Source organism: Stegostoma tigrinum, chromosome 14, assembly GCF_030684315.1.
Source record: "Stegostoma tigrinum isolate sSteTig4 chromosome 14, sSteTig4.hap1, whole genome shotgun sequence".
Classification (NCBI taxonomy): domain Eukaryota; kingdom Metazoa; phylum Chordata; class Chondrichthyes; order Orectolobiformes; family Stegostomatidae; genus Stegostoma; species Stegostoma tigrinum.
In genome coordinates this window covers 19,593,603-19,610,365 of record NC_081367.1, presented here as the reverse complement: position 1 = coordinate 19,610,365, position 16,763 = coordinate 19,593,603, and the positions used below count along the sequence as shown (strand labels likewise).

The window sequence follows — 16,763 nt, the reverse complement described above, 5'->3', positions numbered from 1 at the left end:
AGAATTTGTTTGCAGGAAAGGTGTTCACATCCTAAGATAAGTTGTTTGATCTCAGTAAATGAGAATTTTATTTCATTCCGCTAGATATTTTTATTCAGTCTGCTCAAATGGTAGAAGGCTGGAAAGTAGAATTAATATTATTGAGAAGTTATCAAAGCTGAAATTGAATTCACAGACGTAGAAACTAGTTTTATACTTCAACACTTTTCTCTATGAAACAGCAGGTATTTGTCGCGATAGCCATCTGAGCAAAAAGATGCATGTAGGAACTTGAATTTAGAAATATTTTCTAATTAACCAGTTATGACAGTACTATAGTTTTGAGGTGTGTTTGGTCCTTTTTTTTAAGGGAGCTTTTAAGGCAGAAATGATGAGCAGTCTACTGGAAGCACTTAAGGTAAAGAGCTTGAGAGGTCTTGGTATTTAAAAAGAAAATGTTGGATCAATAGATGTGTCTCAGTGAATGTGGCCAAGCTTCCACAGAGCCAAGGTTTTTAGTTTTAGTTTTCAGCACTTGTTGCTGGAGTCTCAGCACAGTTTGGAAGCTGCAATACATCCCTATTGTTACATTCTTTAGTTTTCTCTTGATGTTTTTCCTCCTGGGCTGTCAGCATTGCATGTGACACGATCTGTTTTATTGACTTTGCCTTTGCCCAGGGTATGTTTATAGAAACAGTTAATCAGTAATAGTTTCTGTATCTACTGTTTTGTTAAGCATTTTGATTGTTACAATTAAGTCAATTCATTTTTCTTTCATATTTTAACTGTAGTGTATGAATAAATTGTTTTGATTATCAACAAGTAGTTTGATCAATCAAATTGCATCTGAAATGCAGCACTAAACAGTTACCTGAAAACATTGGGGTCTGGACTATCTTCTGAATATTTTGAGCATTTGGTTTGGATCATTAGTGTTCAGAGATATTATTGCACACCTCTGGACCGGCTGGAATGTGAACCGGAGCCTCCTGGCTCAAACAAGCACTCGACCACTGAACAATGAGGACCCTTAAGATGTCTTCATTGACCCTCTTTTCTGTTGTATTTTTTAGTTAGTGTTGTTAGATTCAACACAGAATATCACTAATGTGAGAGATCTTTTCATTGTCACTGTTATATTCTTATGTTATTGAAAATAATTACCTAGTTACTTTGAGTTAAGGCAGCAATTTAGCCATCATTTTATTAAGCTGTGGGAATAAAAGTAGAAATGCAAAGTCTGGCAAGTTAGCAAAGCCCAGATTTGAAGTACAAGATTTTACTGTTCAGTTTGTTTAGCATATGAGAAGAAAAATCATCCGTCGATGATATGTTGTTCTCAATCTATTGTTCAATGTATGTGACGCTTTTGGCTCATCATTTCCTATTGCTGCTGTCACTTTCGTCGTCGTTACACACCTTTGAAGGGCCTGTCTATTGAAGTCAAGTTTGGAAGGAAGGGCACCAAATATAATTAGTGTTGCTTTTCACATTTTTATTTTGTACATTTAAAAACCTTTTGCACAGTCAGTCATTGCATTTTATTAAAGCACAGCAACAGAAGTGACACCAAAGCCTTTAACTTGTTCTTTGTCATAGGAAAGTTTATTGACTAACATAAGAACAGTACCTGAAATTAATACTAATAACATAAAATGTAATAGAAGCAGTTCATCCTCTTCCTTTGTGGGCGGGCTTGCTTTTGAATCTTCTAAAGTTAGTCTGAGCTTAAAATCTTTAAATATGTGGCAAGACATTTGTCATTTTATTTGGTAAAATTCTCAAATGTTCTTAAATTTATTGCCAGTTTTCTGTTCTGTGCAAATCCAAGCTGTTTTTTTTTGTTTGTGTATTTGAACTCTGTTTTCGCTTTGACAGTTTACATAATCTCTGCAGTAATTGCTGAAGCCCTAGTTTCACCTTGCACTGAAAGTAATGCATTGCCCATCTCATTCCTGCATGTGGAAATAATACATCACTCTTTACCCAACATCTGATAGTAATGCTCTGAGTAGGGCAATTCATGCAGCCAGATGATCGTTTAAGGGGTGGGCAACAGCAGATGTGGTATTCATGCATCTTACATTAGACACATCTATGAACTAAGTAAACCACAAAGCCTTTGTAACTCTGCAGAAGAACTGATTTAAATACTGGCAGTATATTTCCTGCTTTTTTAAAAAAAAACAAATTTTTACAAATTTGCAAAGCCTGCATTCCAAGCTGTGGACTTATAGAAGACAGAGAGATGGAGGGGAAATATGCTTATTTAATCAAAATTTTAAGCTTGCATCAGTCACTGTATCAAAGAGTGCTATACTGTGTTTCAGTCCCAAATTTCTGTTTTGTTCAGTAAATCCAGTTGTACACCAGAATTTATAAGATTAGATTAATATTGCTTTTGTTTCCACTGGGAGAGAAGAGAAAAGTAGAATTGATTACCCATCAGTCTGAATTATTCTGAAAGTTAGAGATTATTCATGAAGGTGACTCGCAAAGCACTTTGGTCAAGAAATGACTTGCTGAATTGGGTAGATGTTGAATAGCAAATTAGATAAAATCATTTATGAAAAGTTGCCCAAAATGAATATCATACACAGATTATCAAACCTCCAGTCAGAAAACTTGCTGATCTGATCTATGGTTTGCTTACATTGAGCTTGTGTGCTTGCACTGCAGCCTTAACATTGGGTCAGTATTGGAGGGCAAACATCTTGCTAGTTTGCAGAATGTTGAACTTGTGCAAATCACTGAACTGCAGACTGTAACTTGGCATTCAGTTCAGCTGTACATCAGACTAATCTTGACTATACACATTTGTTTACAAGATTTTTCATAGTTTATAAAGTTGTGCTATGTTTATTAATTTGGATTTTTGCAAGATTTCACTGTTCTGACAAAAATGTATAAAAAAGTATCACTAAAATGGTCCTGTGCTGATTTAATCAGTTAGTTATTCTGAGATATGTCAGCACTTGCCATCAAACAATTGCTGCAGATGATGGAAAGTTGCCTTTGGGCATTCACATCACCACTATGCATTGCAGTTAAATCTTGAATCTGAGTTATTTTAGTAATTGACCTGTGCCACTCAGGATGGTCTTCACAAGTCAGTGCATCCAGTTAAAACATACCCCTCCCGCTCCACCCATGAGAATCATATTGCACATGGGATCAAGTGACTCCAAAAGAATGTCTTGTGGCTTCATACATATGAAGCACTATGAACTGTTTCCAAACACTTAAAACCAATTTGGAAGTACTAAAGCGAAGAACTAATTTAGAATAATAAATGGAAGCATTGTCAATAACAAACAAGCTTTACCAAACTCCTTTTAAACAAAAATTCTTGAATAATCAAAGAATAGTTCAATCACACAGCTGTAACGTGGGAAGTTGGACCACTTTCTGAATTTAACCCTGCACTGGTATTTCTTAAATGTACTTGACCATAGGTGGTGCTTGGATAACCTTTTAAGCAGCAATAATGAACCTCCTGCATTATGTCTGGCAATCTGTTACACTAGCATGATTATTTCTTGTCCATCTTTCAGCTGGATTTTCTGGGCTAACTGTTAACTTGATTATTCTGACATTGTTGGTTGATATTGACAGATATCTGATTTGGTCTGAGATCAAAATCAGTTGCTGGAAAAGCTCAGCAGGTCTGGCAGCATCTGTGAAGAAAAATCAGTTAACGTTTCAGGTCCAATGACCCTTCCTCAGAATTCCTTTCTCCGTTCTGAGGAAGGGTCACTGGATCTGAAACGTTAACTCTGATTTTTGTTCTGGTTTTGTTCCTGATCTACAGTTCCTTCGGTTTTAATGGCCTGGAAGATATTTTGTATACGTCCTTTTCTGATCACTGGCAGCACACCTTCACATATTGCTAAATTGCTTACTTACATAGCAAACAAAATTAAAGCAATTTGTATTTATGATGGTGTACAGGGAATTATGTTTGTTACACAAGAGGTCTTTGGCTTTACAGTTTGAAGTGACCTTAAGTGTTAAGAAGGCAAACATGATATTGTAATACATTCACTTCCACTTCTCTGACCTTTTAAAATGGCAATAACAAAATGTCAATGTGAAACTATTAATGGGAGCTTGCAAGTTTTATGGGATAAATGAGGCGTAACTTCAGTTTTCAAGAAATTGATTCTGACAGCTTCAAGAACTTGAATTAGTATGGGTTGCTTTGGTAACAGGAGAGCACTTTTTCATGACTAATTTCATACTTGGCTCAATAGAAATATGTGTAAATAACAGAATTGTGGGTTCAAGCCCCCAATCCAAAATTTATACATGTAACTCCGACTATCACTTTATTTTTCTGTGTGTTACTTATTGATTAGTTGCTCTGAAGTAATTGATGTGAGCATATGACTGACATGTGAATTAGGAACAGAAGTAGGTCATTCACTCCCTTGTGCCTGTTCTGCCATTCAATAAGATCATGTCTGATCACATAGAAACCTCAGATCCACATTTCCTGCCTATGCCAATGATGTTATAGCCCCTTGCTTAACACAGATCTATCTGTGTTCAAAATATTCAAGAATTTTTCAGGCCAGGCAGCTAGTGGAAGTAGTTTCGTGCTCCTCTGATGCTGCTGTGCCTGCTGTACTCCTCCAGCTCCAAACTGTTATCTCTTTTGAGAGAGTGTGACCAATGATTTTAAACGGGAATCCCTTGAAGATTCTCCCATAAGTGGAAGCATCCTCTCCACATCTATCCTGTCAAGACTCCTCAGGATTTAGTTTCAATCAGTTTACCACTTACTCTTTTAAACACCAATAGATGCAAGCTTAGCTTCTCCACTGTATCCTCATGAGACAACTTGTGCTTTGCAGGTGTTAGTCTAGTAACGTTCTCTGAACTGCCTCAAATGCATTTATGTCCTTCCTTTTAATGAAGCTGGCCAGTACTGCGCACAGTTCTCAAAATGCGGTCTCACTCGTGCCCTGTACAATTGAAGCATAAAGTTCTCTTTATATTGAATTCTCCTCATGATGCATGATAACATCATTTCCTAAATATCTGCCATACCTGAATGCTAGTATTTGATGATTCACGTGCAAGAATGTGAAATCCTTCTGCATTTCAGAGCTCCATAATTCCTCACCGTTTTGGATAATTTTCTTTTATTGTTCTTGCCTAAACAGACAATTCCATCTCCAAGTCTTTCATATAAAAGTTAAAACAGTATGTTCAGCACCAGGTCTGTGCCTGTGGTGCATGACTTGGCAACCTGAAAGAGATCCATTTATACCTACTCTCTGTTCTAAACTTCAATCCGCATCTCTATTCTATATGCTATCTCCTACACCTTGAGCTTTTATTTTCCACAATAAACTTTGATGTGACACTTTTTATCAAAAGCTTTCTTGACCTGTTGTGCTTTATTTTGTAGCTGTGGGGAGAAACAAATTGCATCTGGTCAGTTGACAGTATGACCAGTAGAATGTTTTCTGCCTGTAATAGCTTCTTGTCCCATTTTCCCATCATTACCCCTGATGTCTCCCCAAGGATCTATTCTTGGCACCCTCCTATTTCTTATTTTTATGCTGCTTTTTGATGTAATCTGCAAATGCTAAATCTGTTTTTCCAGTGTACGTCAATGACATCTAACTGTAATTCACTATTACCACATTAAATATCTCTACTATCTTTAAATGGTGACTGACATTGTCTGGCATCCAGTACTGAATGAGCAGAAATTGAGTCAAATATTGTCAAATAAGGGTCAAAGCCAGTGTTTTTAGTGCCTGCCACAAATGCCATTCTCTAACTACTGATATAGAACATAGAACAGTACAGCACAGAACAGGCCCTTCAGCCCACAATGTTGTGCCGACCATTGATCCTCATGTATGCACCTTCAAATTTCCGTGGTAGCTATTAAACTGAAGCAGGTTAAATACGTGGGCAAAGGTCTGGCAAATGATAGTATAAAGTACGGGTGGAGGTTAGATAGACCTTAGGTTTAGGTTAAAAGTTCAACGCAACATCGTGGGCGGAAGGGCCTGTAGTGTGCTGTACTGTTCTATGTTCTATGTGAAATTGTCCATCTTGACAAGAAGAATAAAAAAGAAACATTATCTGAATGGTGAGACATTTCAGAATTCTGAGATGCAAAAGGTCTTGGTGTCCTAGTGCATGAATCAGAAAAGGCTGTATACAGGTCCAGCATAGATATTAATAAAGTTAACAGAATGTTGTCATTTATTATGAGGGGAATTTAATAGAAAAGGAGGGAGTTTATGTTTTACTTAGGCTATGGCTTCATCACTTATCTATAGGTGTGAGGCTGGGAAAGCACAGCAGGTCAGACAGTATCCGAGGTGCAGGTAAGCTCAAATTTTGGGCTGAAATCCTTCTTCAGGACTGATGAGACCATATCAGGAGCACAGTGGCCTCCTTATTTAAGGAAGGGTATAAATACATTCGAAGCAGATCAAAGAAGATTTGCCAGACTAATTGATTAATTTCAGAGTTACAGGTATAATTGGAATATATATGGTAGATTTTTTAATTCCTTGTCTTCAAATGCAATTTCAAACAGTGGGAAGTATTTTGCAAAATGTGTGCCACTGCTGGCCATAGTGCAAGTGTTGTACAGTGGTTTATAACCAATGCAAGATAAACGTTTGATAATCTGAATTTCCAGTTCCTCTGTCAGACTCTCACTTTTACTCTCCAGCTTTCCCCAACATTCTCAAGTTAGACTCGTTCCTTCTGTAAATGAATGTAGGAATTAAGAGTAGGAGTGAATTTAGCCTTTGAACCTGCTACAAAATTCAATAAGACAGTGTCTGATTTGAAATGAGTACCCCACGGTCTCATAGTGGTTGTTTTGCAGTTTCATTTCAGCATATCATTTTTTTTGCTCTTAATGTAGAAACAGAAAACCATTCAGGCTAGTGATCTAAATCTTAGTACAATTTCCCCACCTTGATTTCTTGATTGTTCCAAACGATCTATAAATTTCAGTTTTCTAACTTTAAAAGGATCCCCCTCCCAAACCTCAAAAGGTGTGTTCCAAATTTCCCTTCCCTACTCGTGTGAAGCCGTTCTTCGTGACGCCCTTTTCTGGGAAACAATTTCTAACTGCACTACCAAGTCATGCAGTCATCCATCATTACCACATTAAATATCTGTACTATCTTTAAATGGTGACATTGTCTGGCATCCAGTACTGAATGAGCAGAAATTGAGTCAAATATTGGTTGTTCTTTTTAAATCTTCAGTGGGTACCTGGAAACAATTTTTGTGTTTTTATCAGTGATGTCATTTTCAAAGTTAAGATCAGCGGTTAAGATCATGTGGATCAGTGGTTTGTTCTTAATGTCGCATGGAGTTAATTCAACAGAACTAGACTTTTTCTCTACATCTACCTTGTAGAAGGGGCTCCTTGTTTTGCTTGACTTGCTGTTGACCTGGCAAGTAATGGATTCACTTCTTACTACATTGCAGATCCAAACTCCTAACTTCCTGTTCCGTGTAGTGGAACACCAATTAATTTATTGTTAATTGTTGGAAATGGTAAACAGTACTTTACTGTCTGACCAGAAACTCTGTTTCAATATGTTTTTAAACCAGCAGGATGACTCAAGGGGAATCTCAGACCTTAAAGGCAACTGGTAGTGTAAATACTTAAGATGCTTGCCATTCCCTAGGACTTTGTTGATTTTATGCCTCAGTTAATCTGTTTGTATTGGAGCACCTGCTTCCTAAACATGTCTCTCTCTCTCTTTTTTTCGTCCAGGCCACAGAAGAAGTATCAAAGAATCTAGTAGCAATGAAGGAAATCTTGTATGGTACAAATGAGAAGGAGCCCCAGACTGAAACAGTGGCACAGCTTGCTCAGGAGCTGTACAACAGTGGCCTCCTCAGCACTTTGATAGCAGATTTACAACTCATTGACTTTGAGGTGAGAAGAAAAATAGTCTAAACATGCAAAATAATTGTTCTTTGGAAATGTGTGGTACAATACATCTTCTCGAGAAATCCATTAAATATTAAACATTCATTTGAGGTTCAGAGGATGATTTCCAAGTGTTAGATTTAGATGTACCTTCTGAGAGCAACTGACTGAGCCAAAAGCAGAAGAACAACTGTTTTGCCCGACATCTGAACGGAGTAAAAACGGAAAGAACTGTGGATGCTGTAAATCTGAAACAAAAACAGAAGTTCCTGGAAAAGCTTAGGTCTGGCAGCATCTGTGAAGAAAAGTCAGAGTTAATGTTTCAGGTCTGGTGACCCTTCCTCAGAAGTGGAATATTGCTAGTTCTGCTATAAGATGTTTTGTTGACACAAATTGGCTGTAACGTGATTGATGAATAGAGGACACTGTTTGGATAATGTGAATTTTCTGCAGTTACAGGTATAGCGTTTTCCCTATAATGTGATTTCTAATGGCGATTTTTTTTATAGTGCAATTTTTCTACAGCGCGAGGTTACATAAGAACACAACTGTCACATTATTGGAGAACTACTGGTACCTGGATGTGGTAACTACGTGAATAAAATTACACTGTTCTACGACAAAATTGTTTTTCAATAACTTGCTTTAAAAGGAAGTAAGAAAAAAAGTTCTCTCCCCAGAGAAAGGAGTACTTTTATCACTGAGAGAGTACTTCATGAAAATCAAATTTTTGAAGTTTATGAACAGTAAGCTGCTCTGGTCAATTGAAAAATTAACTTGTAAAGCTTGTTTTTCCAAGTGTTACTGTATATCGATTATTACCTTGATTGTGCTGTTGGAATATTCAGGTTAAACTGCTAGTAATTTAATTTCGGTGATGCTGTTGTGGGGGAGTTCCTTTATTGAACTCTTTGTTGTGTAGTTGGTTTTTTTATCTAATTAGATGATTGCTTGGATGCCCACTTCTGATCTGCCCCTGTAAGGTGTGGTTTTTACTGTGAATTCAACTCTTGGCTTTTGAGGAATCCATAGGAAGTAGCTTATAAAAGACTGAAGGATGCCTTGCAAAGCACACTTTAGAGCTTTGCCTTTTACTTTGACCTTTGCGGTAAGATGTTTGAAGGTTGGGTCAAAAAATCTATGTAACAAAATCCTGTTGCCTCTGGTACTGTGCAGCTAAAATAGTTTTAAAAGTTGATTATTGGCAGCAAATGATGCCTGGCATTTTAATGTGTTTCTAGTTAATTTTTACTTGAAATACTTGCACATTTAATCATTCAACTAATTATTGGATTCATGGGTCAGTGTGGAAAACAACTTGATACTTGTATTGTTTTACTACAAAATTTTAATTGTGGATATTATTTACCAATTGGATCAAATAACAATTCCCTTATCCAAGGCAAATATTTTGAAACTATTTTAAATCTTATTATAACGTCTTTGAATGAACCATGAGTAAGTAGCATTCTTATCATTATTTGTGCTCCAGGCAAAGTTCAGGTAACTTGGGCTTCTTCCAGTTCAACTCCCAACTTTTAACATTTAAAATAATACTAAGAAATATTTCCTCAGGTTCTTCTTCCACACAGCCATCTAAACCACCACCTTCCAATTCCCTTGCTCTAATACTTAGGACGTAGCTCTGTTCTGTTTGATCCATTAAGAGCTGAACGTGTGTAATAATTATGTAACACGTGGAGGAACAAATAAGAATAAGAGCCTGCAGGATGTCTAACAAAGTATACTTCAGAGTTTACCTTTTATATTGTTTGAAGGATGGGTCAAAAAACTACTTTTAACAAAATCTTGTTGCCTCTGGTACTCTGCCACTAAAGTTTGTAAAATAGAATAATAATTGTGAAAGTTTCACGTTAAGTAAATTGGAAGGTTGAGGGGCATGGAAAATTCAGTTTTCAACAGGCTGCAAGTCTAATTTTCTTGTCCACTATATTACTAGCCCAATAAATACTGATGGATTTGGTAATGACAAATGAACCAAAACAGATAAGAATAGGAGAATGTCCAGGCAACAACCATCATGGCATAATTGAGTTGAAAGTCAAGATTGAAACGGACATGAGTAATGTGAGGCCAAAGTAATGCTTTGGAAAAATGCTCATTTTAAAAGATTGAGAATGAAATCATGAAAAATGAACTAGAAAATTTGTTTAGACATGTAATTAGAACAACAGTATGTGAAGCATTTAAAATTGTGTTAGTAGTTTCATGGAGAAATGTATCACATTAACTAACCAGATTCACAAGCACAGAATGGCAAAATACTACACCATAAGCTTAGAAAAGAAGCCAGGATAAATAAATTGGGAAGACAGAGACATTAGAAAAATGCATTTCTATGATGTTGTGGAGAAGGGAGAGATGTAGGATTATTTCTGCCTTTTTCCTGCCCCTTGACTGCACAAAGATGCATGTCTGAGGATGTTTTAACCGCTGGGCGCTGTGCCTTTAAAGATCAAATGCACAACATTTGTAAGTTTGGATCAAAAGAAAGAATAAATGTTTATTGTTAACAACATCTGAAATGCAGTTGCAACTAGCACCTACTCCTCTCTTTCATATCTCTCTCTCACAAGGAAAGATGATTTTGTAAAGATGCCGTGTACGCTTAGTGAAACATGGACTTTAAGTAATCTAAGAACAACATCACAGGTATTACAGGCCTAAAATTTCTCTTGTCAGTTCAAGAAAGGGAAAAAGGAGGTTAAGATTCTGATAATGATGAACTCACAGTGGTACTTGAAAAAATGCCCATTTCTGGAATTTAATCATTGAGAGCTGTTATCAGCCCCCTGTAGTCAAAATGATGATTTGCTGGAGCAAGACAAATCTCAGTTTTTTTTCCCCCCAAGACAGGGCTTTTTCTGATTTCTGGTCAAGATCTCTTCCCAGGTAGTCTATCCATGCTGTTCTTAGAGCAGTAAGATCTTTGCTAACTGCCTTGTGACCACATCAGTAGTCTCACTAATGATTTAATACCATACACTATTGAAATAATGGGAGAATAAATTATTGTGTTTTGCACCTACTTGTGGTAAAGTGGTTCCTTCACATTTTGGTTACCCTGGCCTTGAAATGAACATTGTATTGAGTTTCTGTAAAAATCCTGATGATTGTAACCATTAGTTGCACAAGTGATCTCCTGCATCCTTGTGTCTCTTCCCTGGAAGATCCTCCAAAAGATCCTTTGCATTTAATAATGTTCCACAGGCAGACATGCAACAGTCCCTCTCTCTATAGAAAGCTCGAACAAAGTCACCTGGTCTTTAACTCAACTTTATCAAAGTAAATTGTCCATATTCCATTGAAAATAAAATATCCATTTTCCCAAATGGACATGTGATAAAACTGTAACAAAGGAATATTTATAAAAGTAGGCAAAACTCTCTACAGGCAAACCAATAATGAGAGGAAAGTCAGAACAATTTGACGGATGTGTCTCTCAAAGAATGAAACCCTGATATTTTCAGAACAAGTCAACGACTGATCCAATTCATTTGGCTTTGGGTTTTTTTCTGTTTGATTTAAAGTCGTAAGCTTGCGATGGCTGGAAATCAAACCAGGTCTTCAAGGCAGCTATGCTCACCACTGTATCACTGTCGCTCTGCATTGCACTTGAGTGTTACACATAGACCCCGAATAGACTTAAGTACTAGGAAGTTTTGAGAAGATTTGTAGCTCGGGTTGAGTTTCTGGATGTGAGTTTGCTCGCTGAGCTGGAAGGTTAGCTTTCAGACGTTTCGTCACCATTCTAGATAACATCATCAGTGAGCCTCCGATGAAGCGCTGGTGTTATGTCCCGCTTTCTATTTAAACCTAAACAGATAAATAGAAAGCAGGACATAACACCAGCGCTTCATTGGAGGCTCACTGATGATGTTACCTAGAATGGTGATGAAACGTCTGAAAACTAACCTCCCAGCTCAGCGAGCAAGCTCACATCCAGTCTTAAGACCCTTAGCGTAATGAATTACAGAATTGGAATAATAATCAGGAATTGCTGATGAAACTCGGCAGGTCTGGCAGTATCAGCATCAGAACTGTTCAGCTCTGAAGTGTCACTGGACTTGAAGCATTAACTCTTGGGGTGGTATTAAAATTGAAAGCAGATGTTGTATTTAACATAGAGCACCCCTGGAGGACTGTGAACAGTTCTGATGTGATGTAAAAATCATTTAGCAGCTGAGAGGTATGAAAACAGTTTACTGGAATGATACCAGACCTGAGAGATTGTCTGTTTGGAAATGATTAAAGAAAGTGGGACAGACTTCTAGAAAAGAGAAGAGGGATGACTGGTCGACGTCTTTAAGATTATGAAATGATTTGGTAGGTACATATCGAGAAGGTATTTTCACCTGCAAGCGAGAGCAGACCTGGAGCCAAAAATACAAGTTACTAGTGCATACAATTAGGAATTCAGCATAGAATATGCGTCATGTACCACAAGTTGTTGTTGAGGGAAATAATGTGGATGCTTTTAAGGGAAAGTTTGAAAAATGCAAGATTATGAAGTGAATAGAAGGAAATAGTAATAATGGTTATTGTAAGAAGGATAAAGCAGAGAAGCTTGGATGGAGCATAACATAGACATGGATTAAGAAGCCCAGTCTTCTCCTGTGCTGTAAGCAGTTTGTAACTTGTTGTAATTGTAGAAGTATTAGTGCTTAAATCCAAGCCTGGCTCAGAACTTTGTCTCTGATATATTGATTCAAATTTTTATCCACTTTTTCTTCCTAACCATGACTCCTTTGGTGGATCCTGTACAGAACCCTTTGATTTAATACTTCATTGCTTAGTATGGGTGATTTTGAGCTAAGATTCATTTATGCTTGAATTATGATTTTGAGAATAATTTGGATACTAAAATTGTATGCAGGTCTTGGCATTTAATTTTTGTCTGGTCACATGGACAAAACACTTTGCTACTGAAGGTGCAATTTATTTATTTCCCCTTTAAGGTGGTTTTGTGGAAAATGAACTTTGCTGCATAAAATGCAGATGTTGCCAATGCAGCTATTCACAGATTACTTTGCAGTTCATGTTAGTTCCAGTATTCCTGTATTAAGAAACACAAAGCTGTGTTGATGGGTGGTGTTGTTTAGATGAGTGAAAAAAAATTACTTCAATCAAATAGTGCAGTTTCTGTCTTAATGTAGTGTTTCAAGGGTTAATTTATCATGGTGGATGTAATTGTTGCTTTCTCAGTGTGAAGGAAGGGAAAGCGCTGAACATGCCCTCTAGTGTGTCAATAAAGTTTATACAAGTCAATTACCTTCTGGTCATTTTCCAGAAACCCAAAACTGTTAGTTCACTTTTTCCTTGTATTTTATGAAACTATTCCATGCCTGTATTCTTGATCTCTCCGTCTTTACTCACAGCTTTTCTTGCTTTTCACAGGGCAAGAAAGACGTGGCTCAGATTTTCAACAACATTTTGAGAAGGCAGATTGGGACACGGACTCCAACTGTGGAATATATCTGTACTCAGCAAAATATATTGTTCATGTTACTGAAAGGGTGTGTAGAAATTTTTCTTGCATGTGTAATTTTGTTACGTGTACTTGGTTATCTGAGGAAGAAAATTATAGTCTATTTATGGGGCAGCGAGGACCCGGGTTTGATTCCAGCCTCGTGCAAACTCCACACAGATAGTTGCCTATTCTTCCCGTGTCTGCATGGGTTTCCTCCGGGTGCTCCGGTTTCCCCCCTCAGTCCAAAGATGTGCAGATTGGGTGGATTGGCTATACTAAATTGCCTGTAGAGCCCAGGGATGTTTAGGTTAGTTGGGTTAGACATGAGAAATGTAGGAATAGGGGAATGGGTCTGGGTGGATGCTGTTCGGAGGGGAGGTGTGGACTTGTTGGGCCGAATGGCCTGCTTCTACACTGTGGGGCTCTATGGTTCTTCTGTGTTTCTTATTTCGGTTAAGAGGAGAATTGCAGAGGGCAAGGTCAACACTGAGAGACAGTCACTTGTCACCAGCAGTAGTGTGTTGATGGAAGGATGGCAGTGTAAAGCCAGATCCAGGGGCCAGCCTCTGTTTTCTTTGGTGAGGAGAGCAGCTTTGAGTGAAATGATTGGCTGTTTTTTGCCTAAAAGTCTAAAAGTCTGAACTTTTTAAATGCACACCTTCCTGAAGCACCATCTTTGGCTGCTGCTTTCTGTCACTTACTGATAGTGTCAGTTTTCTCTTTGCGAGTATACACTCTTCATGTTTGTACGAATCTCACAGCTGTTTTAGAATACTCATCAGCTGATTCAAGAATACTGAAAACACCAACTTTGAAAAGTGGTTTTGAGTTGCTGTTACAATGGATGCTATGATTTTCCTAAGTGTAACCTCCAATATGTTAGACAAGTAGTTATATTCAACATTGTTTTACCCCTTTTAACCCAAGCACCGCGTGAAGTTTATAAGTAATTCCTGCTTGCATTTTATTTTTAAACTCTGATCAGACGACAGACAGTCGTCAGCACTTAAATGAAAATGAAGGTTTATTTGTTACTAGCATCCCAGTCTAGGAAGGCTAGTTTGAAAATACTGATTTTGAATCAGTGCCTCAGCAATTAGGTGGTTATGCTTCTCTCTTTAATTTGTAGAAAAATGCCTGTGTGTAATGCTGGAGTGGATGTTGGTCTCAAGCTATTGCATCACACTTCATAGAGTAAACTTTAGCTAATCACAATATATTAATAAATATAATGATTTAAATGAGGGTACAAAATGTAATATCTCCAAGTTAAGATGACAAAAAGTCTGGTGGGAAGGTGAACTGTGAGGAGGATGCATCGATGCTTTAGTGTGATTTGCACAATTTGAGAGTGGGGAGATGCATGGCAGATCAAGTATAATGGCTAAATGTGAGGTTATTCACTTTAGTAGCAAAAACAGGAAGGCAAATTAATATGAGTGGAAAGGGGAAGTGCATCAAGTCCTGGGTGTCTGAGCTGCAAGCATGCATATAAGTATGGAGGTGCATCAGACAATGAAGAAGACAAATAATATATTACAAGAGAAGGATGTCTTGCCGCAATTGTTACAGGCCCTGGTGAGACCACACTGGGCATAGTGTGTGCACTTTTGATTCTCCTTTGAGGAAGGATGTTGTGGTAAGAGTGCAACAAAATTTTACCAGACAGATTTTTGGGATGGCAGTCTCAAATAGAGAGACTAGTTTGGTTAGGACTATATGCATTGGAGTTGAGAAGAATGAGGGGTATTATCTCATGGAAACCTAAAAAATCCTGAAAGAAGTGGACAGGGGAAATGCAGAAATGATGGTTTCTGGGAGTCCATAACTTGGGGTGGGGGAAGGTCACAGTTTTTTAAGAATGTAAGGTAGGCCATTTAGGACTATTAGTCATAGCACTGAATATTTTCAAGAAGGAGGTTGATGTAGTTTTTGGGAGGAAAGGAGTCAAAGCATATCAAGAGAAAGTGGGCACAGCATACTGAGTTCAGTGATCAGCCATGATCATGTAGGATGACCACCTCCTATTTTCTAGATTTCGATGAGTGTAAAATTTTACTGCTATGAACTGGATTTTGAATATTATTCATCAAAGACTCTTGTTAGAGTAATTTAATGCATGAGATTCTTCTAGCCTAGGTTGTTTATATTTTAAGTAAATTTACTAATGCATTAATTAAGACACTGCATTTTGTTCTACCCAGGTAGATTTTAAAAATAATTGTTAAACTGTCCAAATTTGAATGTGTTGATATTTCCTTGAAGCAATCCAAAGACTCTGTAAAGGAATTTTTTTGTAGCTTTAAGAATTTGTTCTTTGCAATGTGTACAAATGAAATGGTACTGTTAAAAATTGTATTTCCATTGATGAATATAATACTGTAGTCTTGGTTGAAAGAAAAGTGGATACTGTACTCATTTGCTTTATAGCACAATGATTAGTTGCAAACAGGAGTTAATAAGTAATCAGAAGTTCAATTGAAGGATTACAATGGAACTTCCGAAAAGCACTATTTGCAAAATTCTCAACACATTAAGTTACGATAAACCATATGATGTTGACACTGTAGGAAAGTGCTGTGTTTGGACTTCTGACGTACAAGGTTATCTAACAGTTTGGAAGATATGTTGAAAATTGATGTTATTACTTACCCTAAAGGATCTTTTTGTGTCTTTGTAGGTACGAATCACCAGAAATTGCTCTCAATTGCGGCATTATGCTGCGCGAATGTATCCGGCATGAACCATTGGCAAAAGTTATTCTGTGGGCTGAACAATTTTATGATTTCTTCAGATATGTGGAAATGTCAACTTTTGATATTGCTTCAGATGCATTTGCCACGTTCAAGGTAATTTGCATATGTTGAAGTTTTTTTTCTTAGGCCGACTGAGGGTGTGCATATTTTTCCTCTGAAGAAGGTACAACATACACTAAGTACCAATGCAGACCATAAAACATTTTCTATAACTGACCAGTGTTTGCATCATTGTAAAATAACTACATATTGCACAAAAAGTTTGGCGTTTCCTGTGTGTATAATATTATTCACTTCAATCCCTTTGTGTTTATTCTTGTTCTGGTATTAAATTGCACAGTCAAACCACAATGTGTGATTTCTTTCCAGGATTTGCTTACACGACATAAACTTCTGAGCGCAGAATTTTTGGAACGGTATTACGATCGAGTAAGTAAACGTATGTTGCTTTAGGTAATGGGAGGACAATTTGAGTTGTGATCACAAACTTTTCAATATGGCATTTCAAAGACCTAAGCATATCATATCTAACATGGCACTTAAAAGTAGAATCTTGGTGTGTTTTTAAAATAAAGTCATCCACTTTACTTAGGTGAAGTGGTGAGAG

General features: G+C 37.3%; 1 protein-coding gene across 8 annotated transcripts in view; it reads left to right on the top strand.

Annotated features, from left to right (window-relative positions):
* cab39 (calcium binding protein 39) overlaps positions 1-16,763 on the top strand; it is a 69,175-nt gene that overhangs the window by 42,306 nt on the left and 10,106 nt on the right. For all 8 annotated transcript variants that reach the window (XM_048541601.2, XM_048541599.2, XM_048541600.2 and 5 more), the window contains 4 exons: positions 7,751-7,915; positions 13,328-13,446; positions 16,081-16,249; positions 16,526-16,585. In XM_048541601.2, the coding sequence (XP_048397558.1) occupies positions 7,751-7,915; positions 13,328-13,446; positions 16,081-16,249; positions 16,526-16,585 (513 nt within the window). The remainder of the gene's footprint in view (positions 1-7,750; positions 7,916-13,327; positions 13,447-16,080; positions 16,250-16,525; positions 16,586-16,763) is intronic.